This window comes from Aquila chrysaetos, chromosome 21, assembly GCF_900496995.4.
Source record: "Aquila chrysaetos chrysaetos chromosome 21, bAquChr1.4, whole genome shotgun sequence".
NCBI classification, from domain to species: Eukaryota; Metazoa; Chordata; class Aves; order Accipitriformes; family Accipitridae; genus Aquila; species Aquila chrysaetos.
In genome coordinates this window covers 22,322,513-22,337,997 of record NC_044024.1, presented here as the reverse complement: position 1 = coordinate 22,337,997, position 15,485 = coordinate 22,322,513, and the positions used below count along the sequence as shown (strand labels likewise).

At 38.5% G+C, this 15,485-nt stretch overlaps 1 protein-coding gene across 1 annotated transcript; it reads left to right on the top strand.

Annotated features, from left to right (window-relative positions):
* The first annotated feature begins 202 nt into the window (after positions 1-202).
* On the top strand, positions 203-14,925 carry LOC115333499 (homeobox protein CDX-1-like). The gene is made up of 3 exons (XM_029996488.1): positions 203-781; positions 10,721-10,866; positions 14,671-14,925. The coding sequence occupies exons 1-3, from the start codon at positions 349-351 to the stop codon at positions 14,923-14,925; spliced, it is 834 nt and encodes a 277-aa protein (XP_029852348.1). The 5' UTR covers positions 203-348.
* The last annotated feature ends 560 nt before the right edge of the window (positions 14,926-15,485 follow it).

Below are 15,485 nucleotides of genomic sequence, written 5' to 3'. Positions count from 1 at the left end.
TATAGAACTGGGATGGTAATACATAAAGGATCTGTGAGAAAGGAAGCACTAGAACTAGCAGCAAGGTGGGGTTGCCTGCATGGTCAGCCCTTCATTTGAATGCAAATGTAATTTTGGGGCAGGCAGTTATCTGTGACATCAGGCAGGACCTTAGTAAACTGTTACCACCAGCACCTGGTAAAACCATTGTTAATCATGTGTAGTAAAGGGACATCAGGGCTAGCATGAGTCATTTATAGAGCCAGTCAGGGCTAGAAAAGAGAGAAAGAAAGAGGAGGGGAAGAGAGATCAAACAAACACTGTGAGGAGCAGGATGTCCCAGCAAGACAAAGCCAGGCTGTGAGCATCATGTATGTGAGTTATCTTTTGGATAAAGAAACCAGCATGTATCCAGGATCTGCAAGGTGCAGCAGCAACAACCTGCCAGTGCAAAACTTTGTGTCTACTCCACCCTATTCAGATTACATGGGATATCATCATGTGCCAACTCTGGACACCCATGGACAGCCTGCGGGAACCTGGGGATCTCACTATGGCCCACAGAGGGAGGACTGGAATGCTTATGGCCCAGGACCTTCCAGCACGGTTGCTGCTGCACAGATCAATGGCTCATCTCCTGGGCAGGTCTCCTACAGTTCTGCTGATTACAGCTCCCTCCATCCTGCTGGATCTGGGGGGTTACCTCCTGTAGATACAATTAATACACAGCAAATCTCTCCCAACAGCCAAAGGCACAGCTCTTATGAATGGATGAGGAAAACGGTGCAATCTACTTCTACAGGTATGAGGGCACTGAGGTTTTATGCTGAGAAGAGATTTTACTTTTTCTGCATTGTTGGGGTTTTTTGCCAGGTTCCCTGTTTAGAGGGAAGCGTACAGTTTAACAAAGAAAGTTCCTAATTGCTCTGAAGGATTCTCTTGCTAGCAGTTAAATATTGGTTCGATTATTGGATGCTGGTTTTGATCAGCTGGCTATTTCTTGTATTTCTTTCTTGACCTTTAATGCTGAGCCAAACGAAAAGCAATGCCCTTTGACAGTGAAGTATTTTCACTTCAGATATGTTAAAAAAAATTGTGATATCAAATAATTGCTTTTAATAGGAGTCCTATAGATTGGAATGAAGCAGCGTGTCTGCAGAAAGAAATCATGATGAAAGTATTTCACCACCACGTATACTTTGCTTATTTTCCTCAAGTTTTAGAGTACATATGAAAAGTTCAAGTGAAATATACACAGTAGGGGGGGTGGAAATAAGGCTTTGTATTAGAAATAACCTCTCTAAACCTCAGAACACTGAAATGAAATGAGATCTGCAAGATCAAACAATGAGTCAATGCTTTAAAAGCAGGAATGATAAGGAAAGGCTTGCTTTACTTTGTAGTAGTAGCTCTCAGAATATGCAGGAATACAAAGATCCACAGTAACACAATCAGTTAATACAGTGACAGATCAGTCTCTGATGCATAATAGTCGATGAGGACAAAACAAATCTTTAGTCATATTTAACCAGTAAAAGTAAGTCATGAAGCATGAGGCAAAGATTCTGTTTGATTGTGATGTGGAACAGTAGAAAAAATACAAATATTGAGCATCCCTAAAACAAAAATCTGTACCTTCTATGAATAGAAAAAAAAATATGTATGAAACAAGAAAAGGAAGAAGGAAAAGAAAAAGAGGGAAAACTGCCTGAAAAGAACACAGGCACAATCCACTATATAAAAGTATTTGATCCTCCGAGGTGCTGAGCAGCCTTGACATGCGCTGAGATCAGTAGAAATTAAGGATGCTCAATACCTCCCCTAAAGAGATGCTCACAGTATTTCAATGTTACATCCCAGGAAGGTTCCTTTCCTTTCAGCCCTTCTTCCCACCCCAGCTCTGTTCCACACATGCCTGTAAATAATAGTTCTCAAAGCAAGTACTGAATCAGTGTGATGGAGAATTAATTACTTAAAACATACTTTAGAAAAGTGAAAGCAACTATATAGCAAAATTGTCTGTATTAAAATAATACATCCAATTTATATGGACAGACCGAGTCATCCTCACTCCCGCTAAACACAACTTTAGTTCATAGAGAGTCCGTAGAAGTGAAGAGACAATCACAGTAGGTTGTTATTCCGGGTAAATAAGAATTGGGGGCAGGGCAGGGGAAGTAATTCATATTTTTAAAATCATAGTTGTTCTTCACTGAATACTACCCAAGAAAAAACAAAAGAGGGCCGGTCTTGAAAAAAACTTACAGCTTACTTTTGAGTAGTCCTTACAGGGGCAATGAAATTGCTCACAAACTGTATGATTTACAGATGGCAGAATACTTGTTCAAAAAACCCACTACTTCTCATCTCTTCTTTACCTACCTGCCTTTTGCTCCTGTGGATTTAAATTGCAGCCTCTCTGAAAGACCTGATTTGATCTGTCAGTGCTACCCCTTTTATAGTGGGGACACTGTGAGATAGATACATAAAATAGACAATACCACATTCTAACTGCCTGCTTAAGAAGCATGCTTAGGGCTTTCTAACTTTCCAAATTTCAAGCCTGCAAGGGTCAGAGCATTCACAGGAGGTGTTGGGAGTCCGTTCTGGAATGGTCCAACAAGATATTGAGCATCTTCATCTCAAGAAGAATTGAAGAAATCAGTGTGTCATAGGAGCATATCCTCCCAAATGCCCATGGGCCAGTGTAAGGCCCTCTGTAGTTAGTGGGAGCCTATCCATTCATTTAATAGGTGCTGGGTTGTGCTTTAGGGAAAAATCCAGATAAGTAATTCTCCTGCTGCTTATTTCCCTCTTATTTTTTTTTTGCTAGGCCGGGAATGCTCAGTGCCAATAGATCTGCTTCACTGGAGTCAGTTCCTTTTTCTTCATTCACTCCCTTTCCTCTGTTTAAAAGCAAGGGCACTTTTGTTTTTCCCATTTTCCAAAAAATAAAATAATTTTTAAAAATTTGTCCAAACAGCAATGTCAGATCTAGCAATGCACTTAAGTGAGTTTGGTTCTGAGCGTGCAAGTGTTGCAAGTGACTTCGAATGTATGACTAGGCTAACTGCAAGTACCAATGTTGTTTGCTGGATCATGATCAAAATCCTCAGCTTTTTCTTAGATGAATCCATTGCTTTTTACATCCTTAAAGCTGTATGCATACATTGAGCATTACCCTTCCGTCTCTTTGCAAAACCTTTAGGAATTTCACTAGAGGTTTTGTACAGGCAAGAGTGAAAGAATCATACCTATTATTTATTAGCTTTCCTTAAATCCTGTGAATATGAGCCACTATTCTTAAAGATGGAAAAACTGAGGCTCAGACTTACCTGAAGTGATAAGAACAGAAACTAGGCAAATTCATTTTATTATTTGTTCATTACTTGTTGCAAAAATACTAGTTATCAATAATAATATTATTTCACTATCAGAACAATAATTATTAAGGCAAGTGACTTTTGCAAGATACTCTTGAAAGTGTACAAGAAATGTTCCTGTAATCTTATCCCTTTAAGATCAGGAAAGAGTCTCTCCAAAGGTTTACTTACATTGAGTAATCTGACTTGTAACAGCTACAGAAACAGGGCCCAGAATCAATGACATTTCCATCTCCAGAGATTTCATAGAGAAACCACTTCTCTTATTGGTGCTTTGTGGCCTCATGACCTGACAGATGACAAACAAAATACTTTATTGAAATTTCTACCACTGCCTCATGCCCTACAGGTCTGTAGATACTCTGTTATCTACACAACTAACCTGGAACAAAAGAAGAAATTAATTCAAGTTTTACTCTGTAACTTTAAAAACAACATCCAATATAAAACCACGTCTTCAACTGGTCTTAAGTGAAGTTGATGAGGTTACATTACATTACTTGAAAACACTCAAAGATCTCAGTATTTAATGTGAGACTATCATTCTGGTTTAGCGTTACTGGGATGCATTTCCCGCAGAAAAGACCTACTAAGGCTTTCTTTCATCCATCATTCTTTCCTAGGTTGAAGGATGTCTGAATGTCTCTCCCTGCAGCTTTGGAACTGGAGGGACTGGGACTTGATCCTAAATGCAGTGCACGTAGCATCCAAAGGCTAGTCACTGCATTCTTGAGGGTGTTCAGGATATAGGAGAAAGCAATTGTGTTTTGACTCAGAACACTTGAAGGAGGAAACACTGACTATTTAGTATTTTCAAGCAAGAACAACGATTGAAAAGACCTTTCTCTAACCTTTACACTGCCTGCTCCTGTCCCCTGTCCTAAACCCCTACTTTGAAAGAGCGAGCAAAGACAAGACAACTAGCAATTGTAATAGAGAACACAACAAAGCCACAACAACTAGAGATTTGAGGTGGCAAATCCACACACACATAAAGCATAATTACACGCAAATTCTTTGATGGAAAATAGAATAAAACCACCTTAGAAAAAGTTACAAATCTCTTCCTGTTGATTTCAATATTTTTATGGAGGTATGCAGTCACTGACAGAGGAGTAGACTCTACTTTTTGCCTTTGTGAGAAAACAATATACATCTGTGGTAAAACTGTGCCCAAAACAATGATTTTGAACAGTTAACTACCAGGCAGTTTCAGCAGCAATGAGTATTTGCTCACAAAGCTGAAAGTACATCTTAAGATCTGCAGTTACCATAAAACAGGGAGGGAACAAGTTTTGAAACTGAGGTAAACTAATTATGAGCAGGGACTTTTCCCATAGATGACAACTCTCCTATCATTCTTGTTCAATAAAAATTTACTCTGAAGACATAAAGACAGTTTTTCTGATGATGATGACAACAGGTGCTGATAGCATCATTACTAAATGGACTGCAAACATATACCATTTAGTCTTTGAAGGAAGAAGTTGTAGTCCCTCAAATCTAAGGAAGAGAAACAAGCCTCTTAAGAAGCCATTCCTGCAAAATGCTGAATCCCTAAAGAACATACAACACTTGGAAAAAAATTCAGTTAATCACTTGCTTTTTAGTCTATACAGTCATTGGCAATGGGATTTCCCCTGATCTTGCCACGTAGAAATCGTCCTTCTCCCAAACAAAATCCATAGAGGGTGGCCTGTCCAATCACTGTTTAAAGGTGATAAAAATTACTCTGCTTTGGATTCAATTACTTATGTATGATGAAGATGAATAGAAAAGTTTACACTGGCAAAGAGAAGGGCAGAATTTGGCCAATGAGCTTTATTACAGAATAGCAGAACATATTCAAAATTGAAAACATTAGCATTTTAAATAGAAGTCAACAGAACAGAAGGGAAAATTCTTCAGGTCTGTTGAAAGGTTCCAATTCTATGATCCTTTTCTGTTCTTTTCAGCATGAGTCATCTGAACATGTTTAACAAGAACAAATGATCAAGACCCAGCAGAAAACACAAACATAGAATTTCAGCATGTTTCACAAACCTTTATGCATCCAACTTTGCAATAACAAATAGTCCTACTCATCACACCAAGACTTCTGGCAGGAATATTATTACTCACATTATACAGGATTGGATCCACGTAACATTTTCTAATACAATGGCAGAGTGTCATTTTTTTTGTATTTAACTTTACAGAACACCATGTGCAGAACAATGTCCATCTTCAAGATTTATTTGAAATTACTTTTGCTTCACAACTTCAATTAAGTCAGTGAAATTACACTAAGGAGAATTTGCCCCTTTCTTTTCCTATACTTTTAAAGTGCATAAATATTTAGAAATAGTCCTAAAACAAAACTCTGGGGCCTGATCTCTGACAGTCCGTATCTTTATAAGCTCAAGACCTAACACTAATCTCTCTCTTAATACTAAGCTAACAAAGATGCAGATTTGAACTAAACAGATCTTCAGGCCAGAAAGGTGTTTCACATTTCGAGCTGATTTAAGCTAACTTCCAATCATCAAGTACAGACATTAACTTCTTCTGAAACAATGCTAAACTATGGAATCCAAATTACAATGCTTTGTAAGTAATCCAAGAGTAATCCAACGCTATTCTATACTATGACATCTTCTGTCTAAACTAGGTAGCTTCTGGATTTTATGAATATTGCCAATTTCAGTAGACAAAGAATATTCCTGTAAGGTTAAAGAGAGAAGGCACTGAAAAAGGGGCCAGGGCTAGTTCTAATGCTAATTTATTTTGCTTTGTAAACTAGTTGTGAGGTCTGATGGTGGAAGTTTTTTTCCTTTCCTGGGCTACATTGTCTGAGGTTTTGAGGCCTATCTGTCATATTGAGGCAACAGACCCTTTTAACACTTCACTTTGCTTTGATATGCAGTCTTGTCTCTTCCTTCTCCCTCTTTTCTTCAGGAGTTATATTGCCGGAAAGGGTGATGATTTTCACAGCAAATAAAGAGGCCTTCTCCTAGCTTTATTGTCTTCAGAAGAAATGCTCTGCGAATTTTATGACCAATGGGAAAGCTGTTCCCTTCCCCCAACTCAAAACTTGGCCAGTCACAAAAATTGCTAGAGTGGGTGTGATAGAACAGGGTTGTTAAAACTGTTTCTCATGAAAAGTTTTCCAAGTCTGAAATGTCTTATTTCTTATTACTCCAAAGACACTCTTCAATAGTCACTACTTGCAAAATAGGTTTTTGACAAAACTCACTGTTCTTAAATAGCTCATTAAAACCAGGAAATCCACTCCCCCAACACAAAGGCAGTCATACTGCAAAGGTAGTTGCTTCAAAGCTCTTTTGTTTCATTTTTCTTCCACCCAACTACTAATAACCTCTTCAACCATTTGCAATTCCATAGTATAACTGTCCATGACAGAACACATTTCCAATAAAACTGACACTATATTGCTGATTAAAATGATAATCTGTCACTAACAAAAGATTAAGATTGTAGAAAGTTAAATGTTGGTAATTTCACTCACCTAAGTGAGTAAAATATGCAGGATTTGACTAAAGAATTGGATTAAAATATTAACTTTTATCATTGCATCATTAAATTCTGCCATTATCTCCTAAAGAAGTCTGAGAAGTGAAGAACATCCTTCTGCTGTCTCTGGGGTGAATCCATTAGTGCTACCTCAAATTTTACTCAGGTAATATTCCTCCTTGAAATAAAACGCATCACTGTAAATAAAACCAGTAGAAGGTCTGCAAGACTTGGCTTAGAATGCAGTAGAGTGGATCTACTCCATCTAACAGATGGAATTTAGAGGCTAAAATCCCAAAGTGTTTAGTGATAGGTTTTGTTGGAGCTGTTTGTTAACTTTGGCAAATAAAAGAAAAGTGTACTTTGCGTTTGAAAGGAAATGCCATATGCAGACTAATTCCAGCCCAGCATCCAACAAAGGCATTAGGAAGACTCTCACTGACATGAATGAGAGTCTGGCTAAAGGCCTAACAGACTAAACCATGACTCTGCCAGAACTAAAAGTATCCTCTCAGAAAACCCTGGAGGATCGCAGCTCCCTTTGTCTGTTGTCTCTCACTGAGGGTATTACTCTACACAAAAAAATCAAATTATTAATGACAAGATTTATGTGACAAATCATAGAGAATTTTTCTCAGATTGTTGTTGACTTTTAGGAAGAAAATGTTCTAATTTTGCTTTTCCACTTTTAAAATTATTCTCTTAACTTACTTGAAGGAAAGAAATTAGATGTGAAAGCTCCCAATCTTCCTTCAAAAAGAAACTAGATATTATCATTCCTACTAAAAATAAACTGAAAGCTACTCATATGAAAAGAAAAGATTTTATGGGAGAAAGTTCTGTTTTCCATATACATTTAATTTCTTCTTCAGTTTAAAAAGCAAAAAACCCAACCCTCTCCTACTCAGATAATAAGGGTTTCAGCAGTTAAAACCAGAAACAGAAAGGTTTATCTTGAAGTTTACCACCTTGTTTTGGCAATAGAAGAACATTTGATATTTGTCTATGGCTTCTGAATAAGAATAGAGTTCAAGATAACTTGTTGCTCTTTTGTGTACTGCATCTTAACAACACAAAGGAGACTAAGGAAACATTTTAAACATTTTTGTCCCATAGAATGACCCCAAATTTTCATTTAAAGAGGAAAAAAACCTAACCAAACCACCAGCTACAGAGATGAAAAGTTAAAAAATATCAAGTGAGGCATTAAAGCACCACAGGTGACCTTATGTTAAACAAACAATTTACACTTCGAATGAATGAAAACAAATGTCCTAGTATTTTTGTCGACTGAACTGAGTAACTGCTGTTCTTTAGAGACTCTAAAATTCTTACCATAATGTTGTAAAATTAACAGCACTTTTCACTTGATTATCAGTGTAAACATAATCGGGCTAATTCTGCTTTCACTACAGTTTCATAATGATAGAAATGCTACTGAAATGAGAATGTCCTATATATCTACCCCAGCCAAGCACAGCACAGAACCTTCACAGGGAAGTTAACAGATTTGAGTCAAAGTGGTTCTGGCTGCATGGATTGAGCAGAAACCCCAGTGTAAGGAACAAACACAAACATACACACACCTATTTTCCCTGTTGAAATATTCCAAGTAAACAGGCTGATGGTGTCAAGACAGTTAGAAAATAGCCATAGCATTGTAAACTCACTATTAATGCATAGTGCTTTCCCAGGGTTGAACACCATGGAGCATGGGAGGTGAAGGATCAAATTCTGATGTAGACTTTGTTCCACAAGCCTGGGAAGAGTCCTAGGGAAACCCTGTCACGTAAGGTGAACCAGTTATTATCCACAACCAGAGGTGTAACAATACTTCTTTACAGCATTGCACTGACCAGGACTTCCAGTGCTAAACAACTCTGTATCTAGGATCTATACAAACAGTACAAAAAGGATCAGAGCCTGAAGAACCTTCTAATGCAGACAATACTTTGGTGAGCCAAAAATTCTTACAAGTAGCAAAGTACTGACTGTCAAATGCTAGAAGAGAAAAAAGTGGTATGACTCTCAAGCCATGACCATACAGTATATACCGCAAGTGGAAGGCAATATTAACTTTAAATACGTACAGCCATTACAACAAAGAGACATCACATCTCCCTCCACCAATGGAGGAAAAGACATTAACTCGTGAGACCAAATCATGAATTAAGGGAGAAAGTACTTCAAGATTCTGCTATAGCTCTGTACCCTGAGTTCTGATATTTGGGTGCTGCTTCAGCTTCAAAAGCAAAGGGAGTTGGAAGGAGGGGCTGGGGAGAAACCAGGCCTTTAACACCACTGATACGTGACACCTCTAGCTATTCCCTCCTGCGAGGGGGAAGCTGGCTGCTTTGGGGCAGTGCGCCGTGGTGATCTGCTCGGAGACTCAAATTTTACGAACTCAATCCCTGAAAATCTATTTCAGTCCTCTCCATTCAAAATTAACTGCTCTTACTAAGAGTGCAATTATTATGAGTTTGAGGAACCGATTTTTTGAGGAGTTAGGCATCCACACAATCTTTTCAGAAAAAGATCTGTAAGCAAACATGAGCTGTTGTATGAAGCTAAGCAGCATCTGCAGCAATAGCAGACTGTTAAAGGCAAAAAGCCCCAATATGCCCCAAGTTTTATGCATCATCTGAGAGAACCTGAATCTAAGGGGGCTGTTCTACTGTAGCAACCACTAAGGACACAAAGATTGACAACCTACAGTACCACAGCGGAATACACTGCAAAAAAATACCAACTAAAAATACATTCCCTGTCCCAGATAATTTAGAGTCTAAATATACACACCTGAAGAAATGTCCATATAAATATAGACCTTTCAAAAATGTATGAAGACCTTAGGCTAGGGCTCTGGGGCCTTGGTTTTAAGCAGGTGTTGATCTCTGATATATTGATTGCCTAATACGAACATTAATAACAGAGGAAAGGTGGGTAAGAAAGAAAGCATCAGTAGCCTTTCCCATTCTCAAATCTCTTTCACTACTACCAACGCATTCTGTGCTCAGAAATTATCCTGTATGGAATCCATAAAATTCCAGCTCCTTGCATCTGTGTTCACTGGCTCATGTCATTCGCCATTACCTTTTAACAACCCGGATACCGCTGAGCCATGTCTGCTTCAGTCAGCTGTACCCACAGCTGAAAGGATGCGGCAGTGCTGCTTGCAAAAGAACAGATGCTGTAGTTCTATCATTTTTCAATGTCCTTTGTAAAATATTATTGCTTTCTTTTTCTCTTTTTTATTAACTGTCATCTGCAAATCTATGTTACTATTCCCTGTGCTATTATCAAGTTGTGGATAGACTGTGCCAGACTTGAAGGAAAAACACAACCTCCAAATTGCAGTAACAATCACAATATTGTATTAATTTTTCTAGCAACAAGAAGTGAGGAACTTTGGAACATCTCAGTATTTTCTATGCAGTAAAATATCCTTCACAATTTCCCTCTGAAGCAGGTAGCAGTGTATCAGCTTTACAGAGAAACAATAGCAATTCAATGCCAAGCAGGGATTGGGAGCTGGGAACAGAACCCAGGTTTCCTGGCTCCTTGTTTTAACAAAAAAGCCTTCCCTTTCCCAAATGATAACACAAGGGTGATAAAGAATATAAGAAGCAGTTTATTATCTATTTACTAAAGAGAAACCCAAAATCTGATGGTATGAACCTCGCGTTGTAAATCAAGACCGAGTCAAGGCAGTTACTCTGGGTAAGTGCATAGAGAATCAGGCCTAAAATACCCACAAAGATATTTTCAAATGTAAAGCCAGATATTTTGTGTTACTAAAGTTAAAAAATTCTAGCTTGAAGCAATGTGTTCTTCTTTCAAAACAGGTAAAACAAGAACAAGAGAGAAGTACCGAGTGGTTTACACAGATCATCAGAGATTAGAATTAGAGAAGGAATTTCATTACAACAGATACATTACAATCAGGAGGAAGTCTGAACTTGCTGCAAACCTAAGACTTTCCGAGAGACAGGTAGAGTATGGATCACCCATTCAGGATTTCCTTTGAATTTATTATTGCTGATGAGGAGATAACCATACTGGTTAAGAACACAAAAATGCCAATGCTTCTAGTAACCAAACAATGCAACTGGGTTCCCTTTGCAGTGTAGGAACTCAGACTATCCAGCTGAACGGCCTGACAGCCTTGTTCACACTCATTTCTAAACATCCCATCAGCACTACTTCAGCTCTTGTCAGGCAGCTGTGCAACAACACAGAAAAAACAAACACCAGTCTTACATCAGTCCTGTTCTGAGAAACAAGAGTTTAAAAATATCAGCAAAATCCTGCCCAGATTTCTCTCTGGTTTACTGGGGTAGTGGTAGCAGGGAGAAATTTTTGCAGAAATTTCTAAAGCAGAAGTCCTGGTTCTGCTGAAGTCAATGGGAATTCTATAACCAATTTCAATAAGGTCAGTCTTAGCAGAGAATGGAAGTGACGAGCTCAAGTATGTTCAGGACACTTGAAGGTGTTTGTGTCTTTGGCTACCTTTTACCTTTTGTTAAAAGATTTCCTACATACTTGCTACTCCTTTCTCCTGCCCCTATTTCCTCCAAATTCTAATTCTATTCCCGCAACATAAATCAAAACAAAATCATTTCTGGTCAAAAGATATATACAATTTGCTCTGGAACCACTCTGTGCCATGTTCTTCAATCATGCAATTGTAACACCTGTGCCAGCCCCTATCAAAGCAAAGCAGGTACATGGCCTCTAGCTCTCAAGTGCTTCAGCTGGCTGATGCAAACCACCAAGATGCCAAGCTAGATCTCCCACAAAGACACTCACAACATGGGCTGAGCATATGTTTCGTCCCATTTTACATGGGAGTTTCTTGATGCAGTACACTGAAGTAAGCAGTGAAACATAAAATTAAAAGCTTTACTGAAGGATGTCCCTGAATAGATTTCAGGACAAAATATGCTCATTTGTTGCCTTTTCCATTACAGCAAACGATCACAGCACTGTTTTCTCAGTTATTATTCAGTATCATTCACTGAAGATTATGCCTGATTCACCATTGTTTTATGGGCTCTACTCAGCAGGGATAGGCTAAAATCCACCTAGTTGTAGCACTGTTCATCAACCTTGAACTCGTCTTACAACAGCGCATGCTGAAAGAGCTTACAGAAATGGAGAAGCAAATACCCGTTTTGCAAATATTTCTCAATCTGTTGCTGAATACAAGTATATAATTATTGAAAATTAAAATTATTTTAACCAGGTATAAAAAAATACATTATGTGTCTTTTTGCTGGCTGTTGAAACCTTAATAACTTGACTTCATTATGCTGAATTTAAAAATTATGACCCTGCTTCTGTAACCGACCAACAATATTTACTTGAAAATTCCTAGTTCAGTGATAATTCCTGATCAACCTTTTTGTTAGTATATTTGAAGTGGTGATACAAAAAAGACGTGATACATTTCTTTGACATATATTGGGGAAATGTGGCAACAGTTTTTCCAATATTTGCTCTTCTTCATCATCCACCTATGTCATGAATGAAATTAATTCCTGTGCATCAAGTTCACATCTCTGAAGTCACTTTTGAAAATGTAAGATTAAGAAATACCTGATCTATACTCCCACTACTACCCTTTCACACAAATTAAACAACCCCATCATATGAATACAACTGAACACACACTGTCCTATCCCAAGTTCCACTGCACTCAGCCTAAAACATGAAATCATTTTCTGGAAAGCCTTTTTTCCTGGCTATGCCAAAATACCATCCAGGACACTGGAAGAAATACCTCAAGACAAAAGAACAATTGTTTAAGCAAGGAGGGAAAGATGTAATATCTAATGAAGAAGAAAAAAAAAAAAGGCAAAACAAAGCATTGCTAATACAGGAGGGATACAGAAATAAAGGAGTTGACAAGGACAAGAAAGAAGAGAGAAAATTAGACTTCAGGGCAAGAGTTACTCACACAACTGAACAGTGGAAAAAAACAATACTGAAAGGAAGGAGGGCAACAGGTGAAGAACAAGTCAGACAGATGCAACTGACCATGTTAGCTTTTAGTCTAACATTACAGATTGGTATTTATTTTTAGTCATTTGATAATTGGCTTATGACCTCAAAGTGCCTACTAAAATTCTCTCTGGATCACTGCTGCAGGTCTGCATCCCTTGTTTAGTAACAAACCAGAATAAAAACCTAAATTCAAAGGCAAGTTAGAACACTGAAGCCAGAAGGTAATTCTGAAACAGACGTTAGTTTGGTTTTTAGACTATTTCATCTTTTCATGCATTTTGGCAAATGCACGGGTGAAACTAGATTACCTCAATACAATCAGAATGCAAGAGATCTGAGAGTATTTGAGACTGATTTAATGGAACATAATTTCGTACTGAAATGGTATTCCAGAAACTAAGACAACAAAATGAACTGCCAAATGTCTCAGATGATAGCCTGGGACTTAAGAGACCTAGTTCAAATTTCCACAAGCTTTACATGTATCTGAATTCTTCAACTGTAAAATGGTAATAATAACGCCTCAAGTATAAGGACACCAAGACTGTCAGAGTTAAGATGTTTTAAGTGGGACTTAACTTAAGATGTTTTGTGGGACTTAACCAGTGGTTTTCTTTTAAAACACAACCTAGTAGCTGCAGATGTTATCACCTTTTACTGTTTTACCTCCTTTCTGACCATCATTCTCTTTCCCTTTCTAGCTTCTAGCAAAGGATAACTAAAGAAATAAGTATTTCTCAGCAAACCATTCATTTTTCTTTGGGTTATAGAAAATGGTGACAAAAGTGTTTCCTTTGCCATCTGAACACCATCAAGAAAACACAACATATCTGGATGAGGTAGCTTGACTTACTACACTGCCTAGACATAATACAGAGCCACTTCCAAGAATAAATAGCTGTCATGAACCACTTTAAATCCAACATTGGGGATTCAGGTCCAAAGACATTTCTGTTGCCATAGAACATTCACCCTTTCACACCTGAACAAGTTCTGCTGTATTTTCAGTTGACCATTACTCATCAACTTCATCTCACATCCTCACTTTTTCCATCCCAGTCAAAAGCCATATACTCTTCACCAGTTACTTCATTGCTTCCCAAAGGTGTCTGCATTTCTGTGATAGAACAATGACTATGGTATAAAGCAGTGGACTGTGCAGGAAGCAGCAGCAGATTCTGGCTCCATCTACAAATGCAAGAAAAGGCACTTAGCTATTAAGGCACCACTTATACAATATTTTGAAGTAATGTTGTGTACTAAGAGTAGTGCACTGGTGAAATTATGCTCAGAAGTGCTATATCCATTGGTTTACACATTGGAGCTAACCAATTAGTGTGCAGCATCCAAACAGGAAAGCTTTTGTGCCTCAGTTTATAGGCCAGTAACAGGTTTTGACTTGCTCTGACTTGTGCATATAGTTTTCAACGTAAAGATACTCTCAGATTCTTTTGGCCATCACTATGACACATGAGACTCTGTTCTGTTAGATTTTGTAAAAAAAAAAAAAAAAAAAAAAAAAAATCAAAGCTCATTCCATAAAGAAATACCTCCTAAAACTAACACTGAAAAACTCTTTATATCAAGCTATTAATGAATATTTTATTACCAGGTAGGAAAGATTACCTGTATGAAAAACAAGCAAACAGCTCTGTTGTCTCAGTTTGCCACTGCCTTTCTCACTGGTCCTCATGCAATTGATTTTACCTATGACCCTTGACTATATACATAAAGGACCACATTGCATTCTATTAGCAACTGAAAAAAATGTTCCTCTGCTCCTCTGCAGGTGAAAATCTGGTTCCAGAATCGCAGAGCCAAAGAAAGAAAATTAATGAAGAAGAAAATGACTCATTTTGATGGCAGCAATCTTGGCTCTATGCAGAGTGACTCTGGTTCAGTGAGCCCGATGCCAGTTCCTGACCAACAGACTCATTCAGAAATGCCCAGTTCTTTATTCCCACCTCCACCTCCTCCACCTCCACTTCCCATGAATGGTTTGCAGCACAACGGGAACCTGCAGCAGGTAGTGGCCTCTCAGTAAGGCTGCCTGAAGAGCTATTGCATAACGAACACTATAAACTACCAGTACATGGAGCACTACAGTATGAAAGAGAGAGGACAGCTGTAGCTGTTTTGCAGGAGTCCCCAGCATGACACAGTTCTGTGCACATAAGCTTCAAGTACAGTAAATCAAGAGCCACTTGCCAGGTCTGCAGGATAGCGCAAGTTCCCAAGGGCAATGGAAACGGCTGTGTGCCAAGAGTCCTAGTTGCAGGGAGCCTCTGCAAGAGGATGCCATGCCGAGTCTGTGCCACAAGGCAAGCATCCCTCCAGCCATGCAGCAGGTGGGTAGGCACTGGGAGGGAGGAGAGCTGAGGACCAGATATGGCCACTTGTTACAGTACACTGCAAAGGAAAAAAAAGCACAAAATGGGCCACAGGCAATCCAACATTGCTGAGGCAGTAACGGCAGCTGTACACAAGTGCTCTGTCTGTCCCTCGCCCCTAGGTAAAGAGTATATTCCTTCTCCTTTGATCTCCACACAGGTTCCATGTACTAATCTCACTTTCATGGACTTTACACATGGATCTTGATAAATG

Excerpts from the sequence above, each read along its gene's own strand:
- LOC115333499 (XM_029996488.1), top strand. The coding sequence starts at position 349 with ATGTATGTGAGTTATCTTTTGGATAAAGAAACCAGCATGTATCCAGGA. Across the intron at positions 782-10,720 it reads GGTGCAATCTACTTCTACAG|GTAAAACAAGAACAAGAGAG; the intron begins GTATGAGGGCAC and ends CTTTCAAAACAG. Across the intron at positions 10,867-14,670 it reads TAAGACTTTCCGAGAGACAG|GTGAAAATCTGGTTCCAGAA; the intron begins GTAGAGTATGGA and ends GCTCCTCTGCAG.